A 26,158-nucleotide genomic window follows, 5' to 3' on the forward strand; every position below is an offset into this window, starting at 1 on the left:
CTCTATGAATTCCTATTTTGCCATCAGTGTATAGTAATGCTTTTTTTGTCAGAAATGAAGGTGAAAGATAGTCATGCTATCTTTCAACTGTACTACTGGAAGGCAGTTCCTTGCTGTCGCCCTTGGCAATCTTTAAAATCATCAGTTAATCATTAAGATTGCTTCTTATAACTTACCCCATAGCTTCCTTTCTTTTGACACTGAGTTTTATAATTTGCACTCCCTGTACATCTCAAACATCCACATCAGTGGAAGTCAGTGAGAGACTGAGGCATATACAGAAGGCTGAATTACATTCACTGTCCATTAATTATTTTTAATTCAGCAGCAGTTCTTCAGAGTTCTTTACCACAAGTGTGTTGACAGACCATGTATTTCCTCAGCAGAACTTACTTCTGCAAAACACTCATCTGAAACAATCCCTTTATTTCCTTCCTTTTAATTATGGCAGCATTTGCTGAAGTGGGTGAAACTTTACAAAATTTCACAGTCGGAGGGTTAAAAGCCATGGAAGATATCACTACAACGTTGCAAATGTTTTTGTGCAGATTTTCAAAGCTAAAACTGTACTTTATCCTCAGCATAACATTTTTCCCTCGTGAGAATTGCATGTATTCTACTCATCATAGTCATTGCTGCATATTCCCTCACTGCTGAATGACGGGGTAAAGGATCTTGTGTTCCTAAAATAGCTCTGATCTTCTAAGTGTGCTCATCAGCCAGTTTAGACAGTGTATTTAATTGAAGTCATTCTCTGAAAAAGCATTAAGAAACAAGTTTGGAGAAACAGTGTGTATGTAGCAACAATGCAGTGAACTGTCTCACAGCCTTCTGCCTTAACAGTATTTGTTGCTTTTGCAATATGTACTTTTTTTTATGCAATATGCAATAAATGCTCATTTTTCCTAGATCGGAATTTTTAGAATCCTCTACAAATAACTCACAGTATCAATAGTAATCAACACAGCAGGAGTCACCATCTTTAACATTCCTCTCTTTTTTTTTCCCCTGAACCACATTGCTGTTTACCTAGAAGTTTAAAGAAGAATCCTGTAATTTCTGGAAAAAAGTAGGTTGCTTTTCCCTATGTTTTCCAGATACTCACCCCTTACTCTGACACTCTGAGTGACCTTAGGCATTTCAATTGACCTCTCCAAGCCTCAGTCAGCTCAGCTAGAAGACAGAGTCCCTTTGAAAAGCAGATGCTGTATCAGTGCTGTGTTTTCTTGGATAAATGCATTTAAAATTAAAAGAAAGCTATGACTGTTCAGTGACCTTTCAGTACACTTAATGTCAAGGGCCTTTCTTTTGGAGACCAAGTGTCTATCTGGAATTGCTAATGCAATTTAAAGGAAAAAAAAATCAAATTGTAACAGCTCAGATGCAGAAGCAGGGATTGCCTTTTCATTGATATTACATGCTTTGGCTCTATCACATCTTTTCTCTTGGTCTAATTCAAGAAAAATCACTTATAATATTGTAACATCTTCTATTCGTGCAGCTTTTCATTTTAAGTTCCGTATTTATGCTGGATCAAAAACACATCCAAAACTTCAAGTCAAAAAAAACCCAAATTGACAGAGAGCCAAGAAACAACCCTGGGTATGTGCGAAAAAGCAACCCCAGTTTCCATACTGAGGATCCAAGGTCCCATAATATCCCCAGGCCCTGCCATCCGAGCAGGGATGTTTGCACTTGTCAGGTAGGGACGGCACACGCTGCGCTCAGCAGCTGTGAGCCACGGGCACAGAGAGCAGAGCAGGCTTGGGTGGCTTCAAAGACTGACAGCCCCAGGGCCGGGGAGAGCTCTGGCAGGGGCTGAGGCAGCCCCTGAAGTGGGCAGGAGTAGGTGTTCAGCAGTGACTCAGCACATCCACACACACACAGCCATACTCCAGTGTGGCTCAGGGCTGTCTCCCCCGGACTTCAAATCCTTTAAGTCACTGCCTGCTCTTCTCACAGTCGCATTCCTCAGCTTTTGCTTTTTAAAGGTAAGATATTACAATATTCACCAATCTTTTTTTCAAGTCCAGCAAATCAGGGGTTATTTTATTCATCAGTTACTTTTTAATTGGATCCACACATGTCTTAATTTAAATGAAACTGCTTTTAGTGCAACGCTTCAGGAAGTATTGTCTCAGGTCACACCAAATTCTGCTTACTATTACATTCTCTATTTATTACTTAAGTGCAACCAGTTGTAAAGCAAAAATACATCACTATTTAACATGGGAAAGTCATTCCAAGTTTTTTTCCTCATCACTAGTGCTTCCATAAGTATGAGGAAAACCAGAAAGAACGAATAAGCACAAGATTACAAACTCCCACGTCCCAAACTCATAAGGCTGTACTGCTTTAAGCCCTTACAAAATCTCTGTGAGCTGTAGAGAGTTACTGTAAATATGGAATGTCTGCTTTAGAGGAGAGAGCACAGCTGCCATTTAATGATGCACTGCACCCACAAATTCCAGGAAAAGGTGTCATTGCTTTGGTGTTTGATTTGAATCCTCATCCCCACGCAGTGCACTGTATCAGAAGCATGTTTGCAGCAGACTGATGTGGAGAAACCCCGTGCACAGAGTGTATTCTTTGCATGTTCAATGAGCTCCTGCACAGGGAGGAAGGAAACCTGCACAGACCATCAGTGCCTGTCACCTTCCAGTTGGCCACTGCCCACTTCCCAAAGGAGGTCAACACACGTTCCAGCTTTGAGGAAGGCTTCCTTCTCCTGTAGCCTTCACAGTTCATAGCCTAGTTACCTGAGTTGATTAAAAGCAAGGCAAACCCACAAAGTGTTTTCGTTTTGTTTTTTTTTCTTACTGCTATACATCCATACAGTCTCACTATTGCCAAGACAAGAATTTTCTGACTTTCTAGGCTATGTTTAACCACACCATTATCTGTTGAGACTGAGAAAGAATCCTTAGGAAGGCTTAGAAGGCTATATAATAAGGAAAAAGGGTCACTACCCAAACACATGTTGAGAATCTAAATTTTTGTTCAACCTTTAAGATATTAATATGTTGCATAGTATTTTAATACATAATTACCCTTACAGTATAATACTAGTATACTGAAAAATATGCTGTTGAGAATAACAAAGGAGCACTGTAAAATCTCAATTGTAGCTCTGAATTTCCTCATGAACCAAAAGAGAGTTATTTTCAGTGTTTGATGCCCTCCTAGTATATAGCGGGTATTACCATAAACGAACAACAAAAATAGTAATTATTTATTAAAAAGGAGGGATAATAAGTAGGAGTTTTAATGTTACAATGTTACTATTAAACAAACACAATTACTGTAGTTTTAATGCATACCGTTCATTATCTTCTGTTGGCTTGAATTCTATGTGTAAGAAAAGAAACTGTATGGCCTTCCTAATAAATAATACCCAAGCACTGTTTAGGCTTTGCAGCAAACAGTAGTTGACTTTATCACTTGAAAACATTCTGAATAATTTTGAATCATTCTCTGGAGACCATTAACCAAATTCCCTCAGATATTTTGGAAGTCTCTGTTTTACATTCAGATACCTGAGCTGACACCTGAAGACTGCCTCATTGTCCATGCACTCGGACCAATACATCCTAACTTGCAAAAATATTCTCAAAGGCCATATGAAAAGTCTTATTACAGTTGAGGTAAATAACCACTTACTCATCATCCGCAAATCCATTTACGTTATCACAGAGGAAATCAGGTTGATTAAGCATCCAAATGCCTTTCCCTTCAGAAGCCCAGAAATATCTTCCAAGAGAATCTGCTCCATCATTTTCCCAGGGCCCAAAGTGAGTTCATCTGCCCTGTGCTTCCCCATGTGGACCTCTTGGCTATTTTGAAGATGGGGACAACATTTGTCTTTCTCCTATCAATCAGAAACTCTCCCTGTTTTTATTTCCATTCAAAGGTACTAGACAGTGGCTTCTACAGGACACCAGTGGGCCCTCTGAGCACCTTGGATGCTGCTCAGCTGCTCCCATGGCCCTGAATGGATCACACTCCCATGATCTTGTCCCTCAGTCTCCCCTCAGTTTTCACCCAGCTCTCCTCAGACCCTATCTCTACACAGGTCCTCCAGGCCTCTTCTCTGACACCTTGTCAGAGAAGACTGAAGCAAAGATACAAAGATTGATAAGGAGACTATGAGCTGCAGAACCAAGCCCAGGCCTGTCACACCAGCACTGCAATCACCACGGTGTCACAGTGGCCATCACACTTCGTGTATCTGTTGTGCACAAAACATTTTTTTATGCTGTCTGTGTCTCACAACCTTATCATTTCCTCACAACAGAAGGATCAATCAATTCCATAAGCAATGTCTTCCAGGTTGTTTTTGAGATTAAAGGGTAGGATAGCATTCCCAACATCTTAATCCTCACATGCTCATACACGTTCAGCTGCAACAATTTTGACATGTGGGTCATAAGGTTGATTTGAGAATGACCAAAGCAGTTCCAAAGGTTAATTTGATAACATCCAAACTTGTAATCTGCAATCAGGCCAAGGAAGGACCTCCTGCTGCACAGGTGGTACAAAGATACCCACGTTACCCATAACAGCTGGGGAACGAAAAATCAACAACACTGTTGTAGTAAATTTGCAATGTGCACACAAAGCTTTTGAAACAAGGTGCATAAACACCTCCTGTGAGAAACAAAAGCAGTCAAAAATTAAAATATAACAGTCTGCCATGATCTACATTATTTAATGTCTCATATGCAATCATGACTATGATTTTGCATTAATTTAATTTCCCATGATAGATTTATAATCGGGGACTGCTGAATTCTCAGACAGGAATATGGACCTGAGACACCAGAATCATCAGATGTTTTGATTTGAGATCATATATTCACTCTACTGTATTCTATCTATCCCAAGTACAGCCTATCAAAGCCACAATACCTGTGCATTTGTGCACTGCAAACTATGCCAGTGAGTGACTGCCTCTATTTCTGTGAGGACTGCAGAGTCAATCTGGGCACCTGATTACCCCAAACAACACTTACAACACAGAAGCTTAACTCTTCTTTGAGACAGACACAAAAACCCCTGAAAGGAACTAATTATGCCACTGCTGATTGAACACAGGCACAGCAGAAGTGAGATACATTTTCTCTACATCTAGAAGAAATGGCACTTCTCTTAGGTTCCAACAGCTAACCAGTCTCTAACTCTTCCCAGCCCAGAAGTGTCAGTACCCTTGTGTAATAGCAGTGTCGTCTTCCCCACTCCTCTTCCCAACCCAGACAGTGTGTTCTTCCAATAGCTTCTGCATTTCCTGTCGACAGATCCCATACTCAATTTGTTTCCAGATGAGCTCCACGATGTTCCTCCCCAGAACTCTACTACAGTTGTTAAAAATTTCTTCTATAGATTCCCCGTAACACATTGTTTGTGTGCTCTTGATTATGTCCTAACAGGCTGCTTACCCAATTTTCTGTGTCTAATTCTGAGGTTGTCATGGTACCATAATAAGTACCAGAAGCAGAGACTCTACACCTGTAGGTCACCTTTCAGTGCACCACCCTTTCACTGAAAAGGAAGCAGTCCACCTCAACAGGGGAGTGCTTATTTCTTACTGAACTCTTTTTGCTTCTTTCTTACTGAACTATTATCTGAAAGCCCCAAAAGCTTCCTAAAACATTTGTCCATTCATGGTTTCAACTTTTTTTTCCTATTTCAAGTCTTCCATTGAGTAAGACATTTCCCAACAAACCAGGAGAACAGAAAAAAAGAAGAAAAGAAAGAAAAAAAGAAAAACAATAGAAAAACAATAGAAAAACAATAGAAAAACAATAGAAAAATAGAAAAACAATAGAAAAACAATAGAAAAACAATAGAAAAACAATAGAAAAACATTCTAATCACCACACTCCTGTTTCTTGCTCGACTCTTATAATCAACAACACAAACTCATCATCTATTTCAAGTTTAAGGGAGACCTGATCATTAAAAGCAAAAGGATTTTTGGCAAATATCTTCCAAGATCAATGGGTATTTCAAACTTTCCATCAAATCATGGCTTTTTCATGCTCCACAAAGAATTGGCAGACCTTTTCAAACAGCACACATGGAAGCTCATGCAATACACCCCATGGCACGTAGCAACCACGCAAGTCATCCAGGCTCCAGGAAGAGTTGGATTTTGTCAATGAACTGGAGACCAAGCCTCAGTCATTCACACACACGGAATATTTTTCCCACTCCTGCCTGTTGAAAAATAAGTATCACTACTAGGAATGAGTGGTATAATTGTTCCAGCAGCGCAGGAGACCTCCCTCTCAATCTTACACAGCTGTGGGGAAGCTGCTTCCAAGTCCCTTTTCCACAAGCCAGGCAGCACCTCCAGGTCTGCTCTTTTCATTACTGAAAGCAGCTCGCTGGAAGCAAGAGAACAGATAAGCTTGGGAGGGTCTTTAAAATTATTCATCCTGGCAGTTTTCAGTAGAACTTCTAACATTAAACAGCTTGCAAACCGAGATCATCAACAGCACATCAGCTTGTATCAACTGTAAACCTTCTGCAGGTTTCAAGCAATATGCAGAGGGCATTAGCATAGCTCAAAGTGGCTTTTAAAAAAGACTGTAGGAAGCCAGAAAATGCAGATATTTCAAGACTGAACCGTTGTTTATAATAATTTTGTTGTGCAATATATGCTGCATGATTCTTGAAGGGAACCATTTGTATTATTTTCTCATTATAAAACCCAATTTTGTACCCACTGGAAAATAAAGAATGGTTAGATTTTAACCTGTTTCTTTAGCAATGGGACACTACATGATTGACAATGCAATTATCAGTGTAAAGTTTTTGATATGCCAAGTAATACTTAAAATAGAACTTCAATATTTTTCATGTACTGAGCTGTGGGTTTAGTAACAACCTGTTTTTCTGCAAATCAAGAAATCTTCATAGGTTCAAGAAAAACTCCTTTAAACTTGATATTTCTGAAGAAAGGCATGCACATAAGAGACATTCTAGCATTTCATGGAAAGGTTTGCAAAATTAAGGTTTCCATTACATGAAGAGTACAGTCACACTTTTTTAAATCTTCATGAACTGAAAGAACCTTTTTATTTGGAAAACATTAAAAATCTGCCTTCTATGACGATACCGAGAGATATTTTAGACCTAAATTTCCATATCTACTTTAAGTCAAGCTAGTAGGTGGGCATGTAACATTAATGTCGACTTATTCCTTCCCCTTTACTATGAGTTTTCTCCTGCAGGTTTGCCAGGTACATTCCCACAGTTGGAAGACATTGAGATTTACCAGATTCAACCCCTTGTGTGGAGTCCATCTATTAATGCCAAAAAGAAGAACGTACCATAATTACTTAGCTAGCCCATTAAAAAAAAAAAGAAAATCCTTCTTTCACCTTTAGACTTAAATCTTCATTTTCACTATACTATTAATAGGTTGTGTGTCTGTTCACTTGTCTGTCTCTACCATGGGCTACACAGAGCACGGTGCTTCCCTTCTTTCTTTTTTAAAAATATAGTCTCGAATATTATAAGCACTGCAAAAAAAACAACAGCATTTATATTCCAGCCCTTATTAGGAATTTTACAATCACTGCAATGTTGGATAAAGGACCCATTGATTTCAGATACATAGATTTAGCTTTGCTGATATGAAATGGCATCTTTCTTCAGACACAGCTCACGTGACCATTTGCAGATTTTACTTGAAGTCATTCCCTTTTGACTTGACTAAAAAAGTAAGCTAACTATTGAGGCCAATCATCTCCTACCTCCTGCACCTACAGACAAACAATGCCCAGCTCTGCCACTGATCTGGCAGAGCTTTTCGCAATGCTCAGTGTATGACCATAAGTAAATGAAGTCCTTAGCAGCACCTTTCAAGGTGTGTATGTTTTGCTGCCTCCTGCATTCATATCAGTGGAAAGCTAAATGGTTTGAGAGACATTACGTGTGGACAAAGACTAAAGCAATGGGAGTGTCTCTCAGTGTCCTTGCAGGATTCCTCCTTACATCCCACTCTGCAGTGTTCCAGCAAATCATCTACATAGCAAGACCTCTGCCAGTTCCCTTGCAAGACTATTCAGGACAACATATCTTGTAGCCAAGAATTTTTGAGTACTTAAACAACACAAATGCAGCATGGGAATTCTAGGCTTGTCTCATTAAGTTGCTTGCTAATATATTATTTCAAAGTCACAGGTATGACTGAGGAATTCCTTAGTATTTCTGACACAAGGTAATTACCTTCAGAAGCTTTATCAATAGGTACTACAAGTTGTTCTTTGCATTTCCCACTTAGATGAAGGGCATAGTAGTTGTTTGTTGTTTTTGTTTTTTTTCTCAGAACTTGGAAAGAGAATTCCCCTCTTGATTTCAGAGAGAATATAGCTATCCTTCATGAGAGACTGCAATGGATCCTATACGATAAATATGCAATTCCACAGAGGCAGGTGTTCTGGTTTGTATCATGCTTAGGGCTGATTATTTTCTAGGATATTTTCTTCTTTCTCTTAGAGCTTCTCCTACTATTACAAATCTCTTTTTTGCTTTCTGTTCTCTCTTCTTATCTATTACTGATTTTCACCACAGTTGCTAACAGAAGTTTTCCATTTCTGTATGAAGGACGGTACAAGATTCGTCACTCTTCTAATCTGCTCCAGTAAAAGAGATCAAAATGCAAACCCTGCTGAGAAACTGTCTTCTTTCAGCTGGAACCTCACTACTCATGACCACAGGATTTGGGAACCATCACACAAGTCTGTCTCAGCTTGTTATCTTGGGCCAAGGTACACGGCAACTTCTAAGACAAATATCAGTGCTGTTCAGCCTGTAAGACTAAACCTTGAACTCCTCTGTGTTTTCTGGGGACCCCAGGAAAGCAGCACAACAGTATCATCAGAGGCTGGTACAGCTGAAGAGTACTAAAAACATACCTTGGCAGGTGTGGAAGGAGAGAAGAGAACAGAGCCTTCCAGCTGGTCAGTGAAGGAATAAAGGCTTTTTATATGCCACAAGAAGCACATGATCGAGAAGTATTTTCTAAAATAAAAGACCTTTCCCATTCTTGGGGTGTTTGGCTTTACCTACCATCCCATCTCTGCCTTTAGAGTGACCTCAGCCAGCCAGTCCTCCCACGGGTGCATAGAATAGAAGCAAGTGGGGTGTGCAGTTGATGAGCACCTGTGCATTGCTGGCATTTGAGAGGAGAAGCCTGGATATCCATCAAGGCACCAAAATTTGTGCTCAACTTTGACTTCAATCAAACTTTCAAAATTAAGCAAAGGGCTTCACCCGATTGAGACCACATTCTGCTATAATATAATGAAGCAGAGGTAAGGATCCTATCTTACAGGGATGTAAATCTAAAATGGCCCCTGCTAAATCCAAAGGTTTCTCCAGATTTACGCTGATGTGAAAACAAGTACTGACCTATTATATTCACAAACCCCACAGCTACCACACTCAGTTCTTTATCTTGCAAGTTCATTCTTTCTGAACAGAAATATCTATATAATTATTCTGCACATGAGTTATACTGGCTCAGAAAACCAACCAACATGGGATTCAGCAGACCTAAGAATTATGCAAAGACTGTTTTAAGCAGCTTAATATTTAAAGGAAACTATTTGTTTTCTAAAAAGTGCATCTGCCACAGAAGCCATAAAGTTCTTTGCATACAAGCAAATTAGCAATATTTTTTCTGTGCAACTGAAGGGCTGTGGACATTGTAAATTAAAAAGAGTCATTCCATGAGGAAAGAAAAGCTGCATAATAATAAAAAAATACAGGTTTAAATGTGTCAATGTCCTTTTGTTTGTGCACAAATTAGAATTAGAGGAGAGAAAGAAGGAAAACAAGAATAAACAAAAGATTTAAAAAACAACCCAGAGATACTGGACCCAGTACAAGAATGGCCCACAGTCACCCTGGTTGCCAGCTGTAGTTTTACTGCAATTACTGAACCCACGCCACGTATTTGGACTAAGCATAGTATTGCCTAACTATATTCAAATGCTAAACAATCGCCTTAAAATTGTTTATTTTCAATTCTTCACATCCACAGCACACCTTTAGGCTGTCTTTGAATGCAGCTGGATGGTTATGGAAAACATTTGCTGTTGTATCAAGGGCTTACGGCCTCCAGTAAATCTATTAGCAGTAAGTGTTTGGAGGAATATGTCTTTAATTAGCATCATAAATAATTGCAGACTACATTTTTGCTCTGGGATGCAGAGAAGAGTTGATTTGAAACTATTTTCAATCCAGGAATTTCTTTTTTTTTTTTTCCTCTGCAGTTCAGAGATACAGATGGAAGAATGGTCCTCACTCAGAAGTGACTGGCAACCTTTCTATAAATTATTTTCCAGGTCGTTTCATTGAGTGTTTTGCAGGTATTCCGTTTCATTCCTTGGCAACTGACCCAAAACTTGGAGCTGGATTACTTGAGAGATAGGCACTGGCTTTGGTGTCCTTGAGCAAAATAATAAAGTTATTTTTCTAGCCTGTGATTCTTCTCTATACACCAGTGAAGACTCCCCCTCCCAGCTCTCACCTTTTTTCTTTACAATGGCATTTTGGCCTTATTAGAATCAGAAGCAAAACATCCATATCATTATAAATTAGAAAATGTTTAATAAGAATGAGTTTGAACAAATTTTTATTATAATGAAAGGATTAAGGTGCATGATAGCATTAATATTAAGGAAAAATTAAACAAAATTGCTTTTTATCTGCTGCAAACTATGTTAAATATTTAATATGCCACATTATAAGGGCACCATTTCGACAAAGGGTATGGCAACCTTTGTGTTAGGAACCTTCATTTCAGCGGTTCAAACTTTGTTGGAAAACTTCTAAAAGCTAAATTAAAACTATGTGCAGGTTTTCTAGGCAGTTAGAGCTGAGGCAAAGCTTCCAAACCTGGGCAGGTCCACAGCAGAATATTGTGCAAACAGTGGGTCCAAAGAGGTTGCCTCTTGCTGGCTCTCCTGACCCAGCACATGGTTTATTTAGAAGGGAGCACTGAGTTTAATTGTCCTGGAGCTTATGGGAAGCCTTTCTGTTGCTTCCTTTGGAGCTTCTGGGTATATTTTTAGGCAGCTTTAAAACATAAAGTTATGCAAGTATTCTGAGGTGATGAAGGGTGATTTCTTTTTCAGCAATCTAGCAGCAGATAGCTTATATAAATATTGTGAGAGGCAAATTCCAGCTCTCTGATTATAAGTGATTATAAATATTCCTATATAACTAAAAAGGTATGCTAAATCCCACTAGGACCAGTAGTATGCTTTTGGAAAAAAAAAGCAAATCATTTTCTGCAGTCTGAAGGCCTGGAAACTTTCAAGCTTTCCCCAAGAGTTTAAAAAATAAAATCTCTGGAAAAAAAACATCAAAATAAGTAAATACCAAACCCCAAGCTGGAGCTGCTTACAAGCCAGGCTATGTATTGCATGAAATTTTAGAGTAATAATGTAACAGTAGAATGCAGTAAATTTGGTAGTAGATTTTTACTGCTTTCAGATCAGTTAACTGAGAAGCAAATAAAATAAAATAAGTTCTGAGGTTGCTCCTAAGCTGATCCTTACAATGACCTTGGAAAAGAAAAAAAAAAAATCTATTATCCTCTCCTTTATCTCTCCTCCTGTAAAATGTGATAATAAACACTAGTTAGATCTCCTATCTTGGGATGGGACTCTGAGCAAAACATTATAACCACTTTGGCTGAGCTGGCCTAAGTCCTGAGATCAGCCTTCTCACACTCTATACCCCAAAAATTTAAGCAGAATTACCCTAACTCTCCACAGACTATCAAGGTCTCATTAGTTGCTTTTAAAGCTCTCCTTCTGCCTCAGTTGACTTTCACTTTATCCATCCAAGGCATTTGTGTTCATCTGCACCCACATCCTAGGCCACCATTAGCTGTTGCACTGGGGAGCAGTGACGGGATTGCCTGTTGAGCACTCCGAGTGTGGTGCCATCATTTGAAGCACCTGTCTTTTCTTTTTCCCCCCCATTCTCTATTTCTCATAGACCTCTTCTTTACTGAATAAAAAGTTTCCTCCTCTGCAATTAAAATCTTCACAATTAGATTATTATTTTGCAACTGAATACATGACTACCTTCTGGATGCTGCTGAATTTTCCTGTCTGCAGCAGGCTTGCTTTCAAGGCACAGTTTTTCTGTTCATGTCTCACATTCAAGGAAACCCAACATGAAACGGGAGAAGTCAAACAATGTCAAAGATACAGCAGTTCATCGTTAGATTCCAGATTTTCTGACTCTGGCATATATAGCCACATTTCGATATGACAAAAAAAAAAAAATTAAGAGAAGTTTCACTATGTTAGAGTCATATACAGAAAAAAAGAGTAATTGACTGTCCTTTCAAAACCACAGCTGTTTCTTTTGAAACTCAGAGGGAAGATATTCAGCAGTCTTGAAGAGAGTGAAGGTAAAAAATGAGTACTGTTCAAAAACTCGTGAGGTTCAAGTCTCATTTACCACTAGAGCAGTAAAAATATATATATATTATATATCTATAGTTTAATAAAATTGACCTAAATTATATTTTTATATTTTTTAAGCTTGACTTAAATAACTGTATTCTGTAATTTAGCATCAGAGTGTTTTGTGATATTTTAAATTGTTTATAACTCCCTCTCAAAGCAAAAATGTTTGGATACCAACATGAGAAGTGAGTACAGAAGCACATTTTGAAAGTCAAACTCAAAATATCAAGTATCTGTACTTAAAGGTGAATCTTAAAAAATATATTCCAATAAACAGCTTTTATTGAGGCATTAGTGACCATTAACTTCTCGTGCATGTGGCTCACGCTGTCAGGCAGATCATATTAGTGATACTTGTAAATGTTGTGCATCTGCTATAAAGTATCTCAGCTTCACTTACCAGAAGGTTTTCTAAACATTAATTCACATTTTTGGTGGCTTCAAGAGAAATAGCTTTTTATAATTACAAGTTAAATTAAAGCCACAAACAGCATTTATTTATGTTAGCAGCAGGTTCTGTCAGTGCATGTATCTTTATCTCACTGCACTGTACTTTCAAAGAACTAAAACATTAAAAAGAAGCTCTAATAACAAGTTTGGTTTGAACCTAAAATTGTGTACTAATTTTTGAAACAAAGAATAAAAACCTTCAGTTTCAACTGTAAATATTAAGGTATTGAAATGCCAGACTGGGCTGAAAACCTATCTTTGGAAGGCAGAAACTTTTCAAGCATGAAAATCCCTCCTTCAAGAAAGGCAAACTGAAATTAAAACGAAAAATAAAAGAGCAAACCTTTTGAAATGCATCCATGCCATTTTCACTACCATCACTCTCCTTCCTGCATCCACAAACTGCTTTGAGTGTCTTGGTAGTTTGTTAGAGAACGGCTTTCCTTACCTGCAGAATTTCAGGGGAAACCACACAGTGGCAGTACTGTGAATGCAAACACTCTATTCTATTGTGCAGCATCTGTTAAGAACTAAAATACAGTTTCCTATCCTTGGTTATGGTTAAGTTGACTGTTACTTTTCTATATAGAAGAACATGCAGTCAACACATAATTTATTTCCTTCTGTAATTTCAGTATCCAGAGGCCTCAGACACAGTCACACATTTCACTCTGGGCTACTGTTTTCTTGCCATTTGGATCCCCTCTTTCACTTCCTCTATTCAGGTACATTTTTGAAGCCCAGTCTCTTCGTGCAAACTTGGAATTCAATGCCAAAATAAAAGGAAAGCAAATCAAACTGAAGGAGCATCCCCCATACAAACATGCACGCACACACCCACCCCAGACATTTATGATTCATCTAGGTTATTGGTTTCTGTACTTTCAAAGCACACAGAAACAAGTTGATGAGTATTAGAAATGACAAATCCAGAATGCTCTGCTCATTTTCACTGTACTGTGAGACTCTTGTCAAAGACTGCAGCCACACAGACAGCAGATGCCAACTTCTGATGTACAGGTATCTCACACCGGGAGGGAAATTTCCACTGTTGTGGAAATGTCCTCCAGGTGATCGCTCTCAGATTGCAAGTAATTTTCTAGTTTTAAATCACCTGATTTCAGACAGAAATGTAACAGTTAATATAACCACATATTCTTGAGGAACGTGCCATAGAGCACAAGGCTTTTTTTCTTAACTTATACAGAAAACTATATTTATATCCATGATTCCTACCTAAATCAATTCCCCTTCATTTCACCTGGTGCACAAACAGTTATTTCCCCTTCTTTCCTCCTTTTAAAGAAAGAATCAGACTTTTCCCTGCAGGAGTTAACACCCAGTGAATCTGAATATGTTTCCTTCCCTACTTATCTTAACTTGCTTTGCTTTTAGGCTACAGAAGCTACTCCTGAAGGTAAAGCCCTTCTGATTGCACCTGCAGCCACACTTTTCCCCTGGCTGAGTCATTCCTCAAGTTCACAGAGTAGAAACAAGCCAAACGCTTTCCGGGCAGGATTTGCATCACAATTCTTTCCACCAGCACCCCCAGGGTAGTGACAGTCCCCCGGGAGAGCCCAGGGAATTATGTTTAATAAAAAAGTGCTACACACAAAAATACACATGCTGCATGACTCCCCTTCATTGACTGAATGGCATTTAAAAAAACAACCATAAGAACATCAAACTATTCAGTACAGGAGCAGATGGGGAAAAATTATTTCCCTTATCAAAGCTAAATTATTATATCCCTGCTGGTCTCAAAACTATGAGATACTGGTGCTTTTTAAATACACTGAGAAAAATATTAGGAGAGGATTTTATCAACTACTAAAAGGCACAGTATGTTATTTTAACTTGGATGTTCCTCGATCTCTTTCTATGGTAGATCTATCCTTTTAAGTTGAATCTCTTCTCTATCTTGAGCTGAAATGGTCCTTCCTATAAATTTGCTAAAGAGTATCACACACTTCCAATAAGCTATTCCAAGAAATTCTCCACCGAATAAATACAGTATTTTTTACAGCAGCACCTGAAAAAGGCTGAACAATGGTCATGTCTTCAAACAAAAATCAAACAGAAACACCATTTCCTTCCTCACTCTCAACAGCAATTCTCTATTAAGGAAGTTACTAATTTTGCCATTTGAAACCATTTCACTCCAAGTCCAGCTACCCAGCACAAGTCCTTAACAAATTTACAGCCAATCCCTAGTGAAAACCTAATTCTTGAGGTGCTGAGAGGACACTTTCTTTTCACTACTGGGCTTCTCATAACACAGCTCCTTTGGCCACAGTGTTTGTGGGCAAACAGCACCTGAGCAAAGACCCCCAACCTGCTCCCACCCCTGTGGGCACCTCTGAGGGGACAGGGCACCCGGCAAGGCCCACGCCCTCTCTCCACCAGCATCCCATTTTCCCTCCAGGCTTGGAAGCATTGATGGTGACTGTACAAGAGCACAGAATGGGAAAAACTAAAGAATAAGTCTGGAAAACTGCACAAAGCAGACCCTGAGCAGCACAAGGGAGCACAGGCAGCCCCTGAGGGGAGGCGGCCCCAGGGCGGGGCACAGCCCCACCACAGCCTGGGCACACACGGGGCACCTTCTTTCAAACAAAGCAGTTCAGCTGAAATAAATATTTTGTGGCTTCTCTGTCATCAGTTTTAATAATTACAACACACGCCTCATTGTTAAAAGATAAAAATCGGGTAAGAACTCACATGCCACTGGGGTTTAGGAGCTGTAAAATCCCTTGCTGGCCAGGACACGCAGCACTCCCCTCCTGCCTCAGAGCCCTCGGCGGCTGGGGGGGAGAGGGGCCGGCACGAGGGGCTGATTTGAACCACCTGCACACCTGTGGCAGGGACAGCACCCTGAGGGGGGCACCTGCACAGCTCACCTGCCCCCCGTCTGCGTGACGGTGCTGTGGGCAACTCCCAGCCGGGGAATGCCATCACAGGTGCTGGGGAGACTCTCCAGACCAGCTGCCGGATGCCCTGAGAGCTGGGGCAGACAAAGAGCAGCCCTGCAGCCCACCAGCAGACCTGCTCAGCAGCGGGGAGGACATGTGCAGGGACACCTGAGCGTCTGAGTGGGGTGATGAAGGCGCTGTCTCGTTCAAACCTGCACTAAGGACTCACTGTTTCCAAAGGGATGCTATTCCAGCCAAGAACCAGCGCTGCCCAGCACAGCCCGTCCCCTCCTCAGCAGCACTCTCATTTTCCAGAGGCAGGGAACTGTCAGCAAAGCTGCCAGCTTTCCACAGAGAGCCTGGAGCCTCACCTTTCCATTACCCAAAGCATCTGACAGCCAGTTATCCTCGTGCTGCCTGAGCAGTACTAGACAGAACGACTGGAATTAGTATTTGCTGCCAAAATATATTGGATACTTTCTAATCACACTAGGAGAGCTCTTGCTAGGTTTTCAATCTCAGAGATGTTTAATATAGTGAAGCAGGAAGATGAAGTTTCACTTTCAAGCTAGAATTCAATAATCCTACTTGAAGTAGTTGGAAAAACAAACTTTAGCCACTGCCTCAGCATCTAAAGATGCAGGAAAGATCTTATCCCTATTCTATTATCATTAAATTTTAATTCTCTCAAACTTGTGCCATATCATACAGAAGTTAATTCATAACTTATCCCTAGTAATCACAGCATAAAAATTGGGGATTTATCTTCTAGGTTTGTATACAGCTATTGAATCTCATGAGACAAAGTTCAAGATACAGCACCTATTATTTTAATGTTCTGTTCCTTCATTATCACCTGCCATACTTATTTACTGCTTATTTTCTCAGTTTCCACAGTACGGCAAACTGATTTTGTCTTCTATTTTATCTTCTATTAAAAGAGAAATTGAACTCATTGCTTTGACTTTAACCGTGGCACTTCAAATATAAGGCCTGATAACTGTCAGAAGTTCACAATGAATAGTTCCCCTTACCTTTTCCTCTGCATTCAATATTGTTTCTTGACAGCAAATGAATAAAATGTTGTTGTGAATGATTCAAAAAAACATTTCAAAATATTACACTGGATGTTTCAGCCCTAACTTTAGTTAGAATTGTACTTCTGATGTATTGCACATCCTATGCTTTTATGTCATATGTAAATTTAAACAGTACTATGTATTTTTAAAACCCTATGTTGAAAGATCTTTAAAGTTGCAAGGCTAAGTGAAGGAAAGCCAAAATTTAACCTGACTGTGCTGCGTCCTGGTGCATTCTCAATTATATTATGTCATAGGTTATTACATCTTGTTAAATTCGACTTGTCTAGCACCCTTCAGACCATTAAAACATTCTTAAAGAGATGTTACATTTTCTGATTACAGTTTTTGGCTCTTATTTGTGTAGTCTTGTGTTAACAGTCTGATTTTCAAGTACATTTCTTGGTGACACTCAGCTTTGTCTGTGTAGGGCTCTTACTACTAAGTACTTACAGCTGATAAATGCCATTCTTAACAGAGGTGATTTTCATTCTGCTTCGCTCCATTAGTCCAAAGTATAAAATTGCAATGAAAAGCTGCAATGTCCTCTTGGTAGTTTGACTCTGCTTTGAGCTCAGTGCTGCCCATATTTATCTAACTTACAGACTCATTTTGGGTAAAAAAAGCTTCAATTTTATGTACTTTTTTTTTTTAAACCTGCCAAGGTTAGGGACCCAGTTCTGTGAACACTTTTCATGCAATCAGTTCCACCAAATGCCCATCACCTGAGGAAAGAGAATGACCTGTTTCAGGATGAGATATAATGCACAGCTCTGGTCATATTTTGCAGCTATTAAACTCAATACCATGGACTGTAGTAGGAAAAACCTGCAATTCAGTTGTTTTAAACTGCCACAAAATCTCCCAACTGCAAATTTCTGGCGATGGGGGAACTATTTTTACACAACTGTACATTTTTAAGATCTTGAATTCCTCATCAGCACCCCAGTAATTAAGTATTTATAGATGACCAAAAGGCACCTAGTGGGAAGAACCCCATTTGTTTCCTATGTGCCTCAAACCTTTCATGAATAAAGTAGTACCAGGGGTAACCTTTCATGAATACAACCTTAGGGATCACAGAGTGCCCTCAATCAATGCAGGGAACTCATGTTGACAGAGTATATGGGAAACAGATTGAGGTATTAAAGCACATAGCCTCTGGTGTTTTAGATGTAAATACTATAACCATCAAATATTTAGACTCTTATGTAAGCAGTATGTCATTTTTTAAACAGTTACTGCTTGGAATAAATCTTTAAGGATGGAATTTTCAGAAGTGCTCAGTATTGGCCTAACTTTGCTCTTACTGAAATCAATCATAAAATTTTCACAACTTTGAGAAAGGACTTTGTCTGTTTATATGTTTCCACAGCACTAAGCACAATAAGTCTTGATCCTGACTGGGGCCTTTTGACTCTGCTGTAATCTAAATAAATTGATTTATAGAAGATCAGTCAGATAAATGATGAGGAAACACACACATACATATAAAACAGCTAGAGTTTTTAAATGATGGCTTAGCAGTCTTTTGGACCTTCTTCATTATTTTTGAATCCTAAAATTCATTTGCTTTCTTCTATATTAATTTAATTTCCTTGTTATTAATTTTCTCCACCATAATTCCATGCATCCTGAATTTTCACTGAAGTATCCCTCCAATAAAATGTAACTTACTTTCTTGCCACAAATCCCATTTAGTCTACACAATAAGCACATTAGTTATGGGACCTGACTCATACTTTGTTTCAGCAGAATATAACCTCTTGTCCATTTCCACAAAAGCTGATGTTGATAACAGTAATATGTAACCTACTCTATATTCCAAAGAATACCTACCTTTGCTGAACTGGGAAAGGGAATGTGTTTCTTTTATAGGTTTGCAGAGTGGTTAGATCTGTGTCTCTTGTTATTTCACAAGATTCACACAAACATTAATTTACCCAGGGATTGACTTCAGAGGCAGTTATTTCACTTTAAAATACACGCCAACCTCAAAACTGTCTAAAAAGATCTTATTTTCTTCTAAAGAGCTACACTAAGACCAAAACAAAACTACTCCTTTTCACTCAATGGGGGATTTCAAAAGGTCGACACTGCAACATCTTTCTCCCTGTTTTCTCCAAATAAAATGCTACAAGTTATTGAAATGGAGGCTGTGGTTCCACAGAAAATTCTCTAGGCATTTTCTTGGCAGCTGCTATCCCCCTTCCATAGCCCTGCTTCAGCCACTGATTCCCATCCCCCTTAACCTCCAGTAGGACCTATAAAGCTGATTTTGGATCTCTGTGATGACCCAGACCAAGACCAAGTCCTCTTGCCCTTCTTTGAAAGTTTAGTTTTAACCTGGGCCAGCTGCCAGGCTGGTGCTCCTGTGCAGAGCTGTGCTGGGATGAGGGAGGGAGCAGCTCTGAGGAGCCAGAGCTGCACCTGGCAAAGGCTGCACCAGCACACAGCTCTGCCATGGGACATATTTCTGAACCTCCAAAAGCATTCTCACACATCCCTTAGGAAAGCAAGAGCAAGCACATATTACATTATGAAACTGGCAAAGAAGCAAATTTCAGAAAGTAGCCAAAGTTTTAAAATAGGCCAAGGAAGGAATCAGGCAATGATAACAGCTTGTTCATCTTCTTTACCTAAATTCAGGTGATGTTATCACCAACCCTAGCCCACTCCATATTTCATAGTAAGAACTTATAGTCCTTCAGATTAGCAAACTATATATATATTTAGTTCTTTATTCTCAAACTGTTTCACCACAAATGACAGCTCATTTCACAAACAGCTTATCTTATGGCTAAAGATATATAAATACATACTAAAAATGCTGCTGAAAGTCTCTGAATGTATAATGCAGCCTGGTAGACATGGTAGTGATTGTAACACTGCATTGTAGACACAAATGTTAAAGAAACTTGGCAAGAAGCAACACATTTTAGCTACTCAAAATTCAGATTTTCTCAGACTTGTCCCCTTCTGATGAATGGAACATATGGGAGTATTGTTCATAAAACTTACATTGCTTTTCTTGATGTCTACCAAAATTCCTCATCATGACAATATTTACCAAGATACATACAGATTCAAATTTGAATTAATTACCCAGAAGTTTTTCTCTACTTCCAGGTTTACTGGAAAAGAAAACCACTTCAGAAGCAATGTGTTGTGAGTATTTAACAGTAGATGTTATAGCAACAGAGGTAGCAGAGTGCTTGCTGGGGAAGGGTGCTATCCAGTTAAAAGCCATCAGTGCCGAGCGAGATAAAAGACAGGGAAGAAAGCAGCTGCTTTGCCAAGAAGCAGTTTGAAATCTGACATTATAAACAAAACACATGTAAATCTAGACATAAATCCTCGCTCCTGTACTGAAGGCTCCATAATATTTTAGCTAGCATTATTACTTACAAACAAACACTTCCTGAAACACAGCATCGCAACTGCAGAACAGCCTTTAACCTCGTGTTCATCCACTCGAGAGCCGTGTTATTTATTATCCTTTATCCCTTAATTATGGGGACTTCACCTACTGCTCTCTGCTCATTTGAAATGCAGAATAAAATACAATGGATGTCTGAAGACTTAACAGGTGTCAACCAGATATTTGCCAGCTACTGCTACTATTCTACTGGGAGGAGTTGCTGTTCTATAAATACTAATTAGAGTTTTGCACATGATCTTGCTGAAATACCTAAGGTGATGAGTGGCCAGTTGTTACTTTTAAAAGATTAGCACAATTTGAAAAACTAATGTCCCCAATGAGGCAATGCTCACACTGAATAATCAAGAGTTATAGCTGCTCTCTGCCCAAAGGGAATATTTGCTCACTTCATCATTTGGAAAATCTGCTGCCTCTCGAACAACTCACTCTTCTATTTAACTTTGAGAAACTTGTAAAACTTCACGCAATCAATATAATAGTATGGTATATGTACCTGGATGGGCTTCCACTGCTAGGCCACATGGTAGGCTTTACTTACACCTTCCAAAGACAGAGCTTTTAGTGTGAACTCGTGATTAAGAAACTGCAACAAAATAATGTTGCACTTAAATGAAGCCCGAAAGAAAAATAAGATTATAGTACAAAGTCCACAAACATAGCAAAAATTTAATGTCCTCAGATCCACCTCCCTTCAAATTTTTCACTTCTACTGAACAGACAGAAAAAAAAACAAAGGCAAATCTGAACAGGTCTCCATGATATTGAGTTTTTATATATTATATATATTAATTTTTTATTTTAAAAACCCCACTAATTCTCTAAAATCTCAGTGCAATATATCTGAACAACCAGCTAATTTCAAGCAAAGTGCTAAAGTGACCAAAGATGGACCATTCCCTTGGTTTGTAATAAAATCTCGAATTTCACCTTGTCCAATTTGCTGTGGAAAGCAACTGATATCACATTGTGTGACACAATGCTGTATTTCTATATATGAGCTGTGATTCAGTGTAGTGAAATTTGACTGATACAACAGACACAACCCTGCACTATTCAGTGTTCGTGACCATGTATGGGGACAACCTATATAATTTTAATCAGAATTTATTTTTCAGGGGTTTTTTTTTTTTTTTTTTTTTTTTAATCTTTTTTTCTTTACCATGAAACCTGTTTTTTCCCTATCCTTCAACATACTGCTTCCTCTTTTCCAGTAGCTCATTACTGGAAACGTTTGGCCTTACTTCAAAAGAGAAGAATATGTCAACAGCAGAACATCTGTGTCCACACAGAGTGCTTTGATGACAGTGATATACTCCATTTACATCAGTAACACTGAGCTGAACCTTGATGCTGTCTGCATTTAAAGATCTTACCCCACAGGGCAAGAGAATACAGGTCAAAAACGTTGCTCTCTGTTTGACACACTCTCTACTTCAAGAGCACTTGGCAGCGATTTGTTCCACAGTCAAGAATCAAACTCACAAAACGTTGCAGAGCTTGGAGCCATGTTTGCATAACCACATTCAAAACAAGCATTAAAATTCAGTCTCTGGAGGCCAATCTACTGTTGATATGCAGGGGTTTGTGAGCAATATGGTCAAATTCTAGCCTGAATGCAGTGGGAACGTTCTCATATAAATCAAAAGGGTGTAACTCAGGCTTGGGTATCTGTTATTAAGAGGAGTGGTGTTCCTACATCTCTCAAATGCAAAAAGGACACTTTATCCCTCTAAAACTCAAACTTGATTATATAAAAGGGGGAGTGGACTGGTTATGTGTGACACAGAATCGCATCTATCAGCATGGCCAGAGGAAGTTGGGTAATTTAGGTATGGAACACGTGTCTCCACAGGCAGGCACAATAATAAACTCCTCAAATATTTCATACAGAGGAGTTCAGAAATGAAGGCTGACCTACAGACTATTTGGAGCCCATGGCTTCTGGTAATCATCCTTTTTAACTTGATTTTAAAACATTTAGCGTTTCTTCAGCTTTTTGTAACGAATATATCATCCTCTAATTTAATTACATTATGTCCACTAAACTGCTACGCTGACATAAATCCCAATATAAGGTGGAGAGTTTCAATAGTTTCCTTCCACACCTTCCCACCCTCGTGTAAAGCTCAGCACTTTGGCAGCATTGAATGATTCAGTACTGCTCACAAGACTAATATATCCAAAACATCAGAGGGGATCAAATCCATGCAGTTGGATATTGCCCTGTTGGTGTTGAAGGCCCACAACCACCTGGGTGCTGCATTAGCACCTGCAAGGACCAGCAAATCCTCTTTCAGCAAACAGAGGAGGAGAAAATTTTGTTTACAGGTTTCACTAGAATGCCATGGAAACAGATACAGAGGTAACTGTGAAAGGCATAATCCAAATGGAAGACAGCCCTAATAGAACTCGCATACCCAAAAATAATATGTATGTTTTCCCACTTGGAAAACACATGCCCGAATCCTATTAATGTCAAGACAGAAAATTATACTGAGCAGACCCCAATATCACTAAGGTCCCTGATAACAGTAGGAATTAATGTGCACCTTCAAAGTAGAGCAAGATGTTTTCATATGCAGACTATTAGAAAAAAATATATATCTTAATAGAATAATCATCTTTTTAAAGAAAAAAAAATTACATCTCGAATTTTTGAAACAGGATTAAAGTATGGTAGTAGCCCTCTAAAAGGAAGCTGCTCAGCACCTGCTGCCTACACTGTGCCTGGCTCCAGGCAATGTTATTCATTCCTCGCTTTCATGGGAGCAAAATACAACCTCTAAAAATATAAAACACAAAAATAAATAGATCTCCGGGGAAATGGAAGAGAAATCTGTTTTAAAAATAGTGAGAAGCCTATATGTTCTAAAAAAATAAGTCCATTTTGCATTGTTTTGTAAGATTTACACTTTAATTTGAAACCAAAGTAAGGTATAAAATTTGTATGAAAGCAATATCTGATTTATAGATGAAGTTAAAACACAATATACTTAGCTGCAAATACCAGACCCCAGTGAGAGAAGGAAAAGGTTCTGAAAGATGATTAAAGTATGCTTGATAAATGTGGCCCTGCAATGCCCCAAAAGATTTTTCTGAAGTTAAGTGGTAAACACAATTAACATGACTTTTGCTACCAAAACACTAAACGCAATGGATTTTTTTAATTAATTTTCAATGTTATTACATGTTCCTATCGAGCTGGAATTGACTCAATCCACTAACTGTACTGAGAGACAGCTCTTCTGTCCACATGACCTTAACACCTAGACAAAAAGCCAAATATCCATTCTGCTGGTCACATGAAGAGGAAGCCACACAATAACAACGGTCTTATGACCACCAAAAGTTAACATCTTGTGAGTGGAAATTTTGTGGCGGTTGAAGCATTTAAGAAAGATATATTTGTAAGGCTCAGGCAATGTCCAGCTTGATTAAATGTATTCTTAATTAACCAATAAAAAGCAGCAGCTGTGAAGGCTGACAAGAATCCCTTGCTGTACACTTCTGGCCTAACCTCACTATCCATATTCAAACAAGTCTCCTGGCAAAGGCAAATCATATAATTCTTGGGAGTCCTGCACGCATTCGGACTCACCAGATTTACATATTATTATTCACAGGAGAGGTTTCATTACATTTGCTTTGAGAAAATGTACCATCTATATGGGTATTCACGTGTTTAATATGCACATGCCTTTCCATTTTGTATTTATTATAGAGCTTATGAGGAGGTTGTTTGGCCTCCTTCTGTCTCAGACCAAGCACTGCTCACTCACGTGAGGTCAACTCACATGGCAGAGCTCACGTTCCTCCATCACACTCCAACCACCCCAAAACAGGGAGAGCAATTCCAAGCAGCCTCTCAGAACCAGTCCAGCCACCAGTCCATCTCCCAAACTGTTTGCAAGCTTTTTGGGGCAGACTGTCAGCTGATACAGCCCAAAACTGCGACAGGGACTGTCCTCACCGTTGGACAGTCACTGAAAAACAGTTTGGCCCAAGCCTTGACTGTTCAGTTTGCTTGAATGGACTTCAATTCAGTGATGCTACTTGAAACCAGGCACTACAACACACCATAGCAGCAAGGCTGGAAGGGGCCTCCAGAATTCACACTACCCATCTGCTCCAAAGAGAGCCTGTGCTCACAATGCTGCAGGATCAAATTTCTCATACTCTTATGTAAAGGTGCCCCTAAGCCACAGGGGCTTTGCTACAAGTGTCAAGTACAACCCTTTTATCTCATAAAGCAAGTCTCTGAGAGTAAAACTTACCATTTTGGTCTGCTGGTGGATTTCACCATCGGAGCCATCCCATCTCTATAGAGGCTTTTTGTTTTACTGAAGTTGACAACATTGAAAATTACTCTCTGGGGGGGAAAAAAAGTAAAAGAAAAGAGATCAGGTATAAAATCTCAAAGAATTTCTATGTGTGCTGCCTATACCAGCTGCATAAGAATATACAGAGATAATATATAAAACAGATGTGTGTCATGAATTATTGTTACTCTCAATAGATCAATATCCTGCCTGTTCCAAGTATTTAAATTGTCTGCGTTGTTTTACACTGCATTGATGCACATGAAATGTATGTTTTTAATTTAGTATGTTGATTTTTCAGTAGGCATCCTAGCCACATAAAGAAATAGGCTGCTCAGATCTGAAAACAGTACAGCAAGTCCAGTTTGCTGCAGTGAACATTATAGAGGTTGGTGGAAAGCTGGGAGATGGGGTATCAGTCCTCATGAAAATCTTCTAACTGCTCCATAGAATCCTAGGGTAGAATCATAGAATCACTAAGGTTGGAAAAGACCTCCAAGATCATCAAGTGCAACCATTAACCCAGCACTGACATGTCCACCACTAAACCATGTCCCTAAGCACCACATCTACACATCTTTTAAATCTCAGGGACTCAACCTCTTCCCTGTGCAGTCTGTTCCAATGCTTGACAACCTTTTCAGGGAAGAAACTTTTCCTAATATCCAACCTAAACCTCTCCTGGCACAACTTGAGGCCATTTCCTCTTGCCCTATTTCTTTAAGGGTAATGGACTGATACTGAAAGGAAATTCATGCAGGGGAAAGACAAGAGAAAACAGAGACAAAACCTTCTTCCTTACCATCTGTCTGCTCTAAGTCATTTTACACAAAGTTACTTATTCTGTTTCTGTTAAGAAAATCTAAATTGGATGTAGCTCATCTCACGTAGTACATTGACTTTTCAGATGGTAAAGGCAGTATCCCTCATTTGTCACATTCTCTTGATACCCGATATTAACGTACACAGAAAAAAACAGAATACGAAGGCTAAAGTAATTTTTATATAACAGTCCAGGATATATTGATACATTCAATTTCTGCCTCTCTCTTTACACTTCTTTTTCACAGGTAGCAGTGAAGACAGACCACCGAAAATGATATTCCCACATTTGTTTTTAGACCAGCCTATTGTAATGCTCGCATTCTTACATAATGGTTCCTGAGAAGCCTTAGAACTGAACAGTCACTGATTAAAATCAGGCAATTTTGATTGAAACAATAAGATCAATTAAACTATCATCTGTAAAACTTTGCAAAAACCAATCTGGACTTTCCAGGCAGCCTGCTCAGGCAACAGTGAATGATAAGATTGAAGTGAAAGCAGTCAGCAGTGGGACAAGAACAGGAACCAGGCACATTTACACTGATATGTGGGGCAGGTAAGGAGCCAGGTAAACTACACAGCACTGAGTAAGTAGCTCTGTACTCAAGAAAAATTAAGCAAGTTTTTTCGA

The 26,158-nt window shown here is 39.1% G+C and overlaps 1 protein-coding gene across 4 annotated transcripts in view; it reads right to left on the reverse strand.

The window, feature by feature from the left end:
* LOC108492771 (BEN domain-containing protein 5-like) overlaps positions 1-26,158 on the reverse strand; it is a 922,669-nt gene that overhangs the window by 670,402 nt on the left and 226,109 nt on the right. For all 4 annotated transcript variants that reach the window (XM_017805436.1, XM_017805435.1, XM_017805434.1 and 1 more), the window contains exon 4: positions 24,658-24,752. In XM_017805436.1, coding sequence (XP_017660925.1) covers positions 24,658-24,752 — 95 coding nt within the window. The remainder of the gene's footprint in view (positions 1-24,657; positions 24,753-26,158) is intronic.

This window comes from Lepidothrix coronata, unplaced genomic scaffold, assembly GCF_001604755.1.
Source record: "Lepidothrix coronata isolate B3197 unplaced genomic scaffold, Lepidothrix_coronata-1.0 Scaffold12, whole genome shotgun sequence".
Taxonomy (NCBI): domain Eukaryota; kingdom Metazoa; phylum Chordata; class Aves; order Passeriformes; family Pipridae; genus Lepidothrix; species Lepidothrix coronata.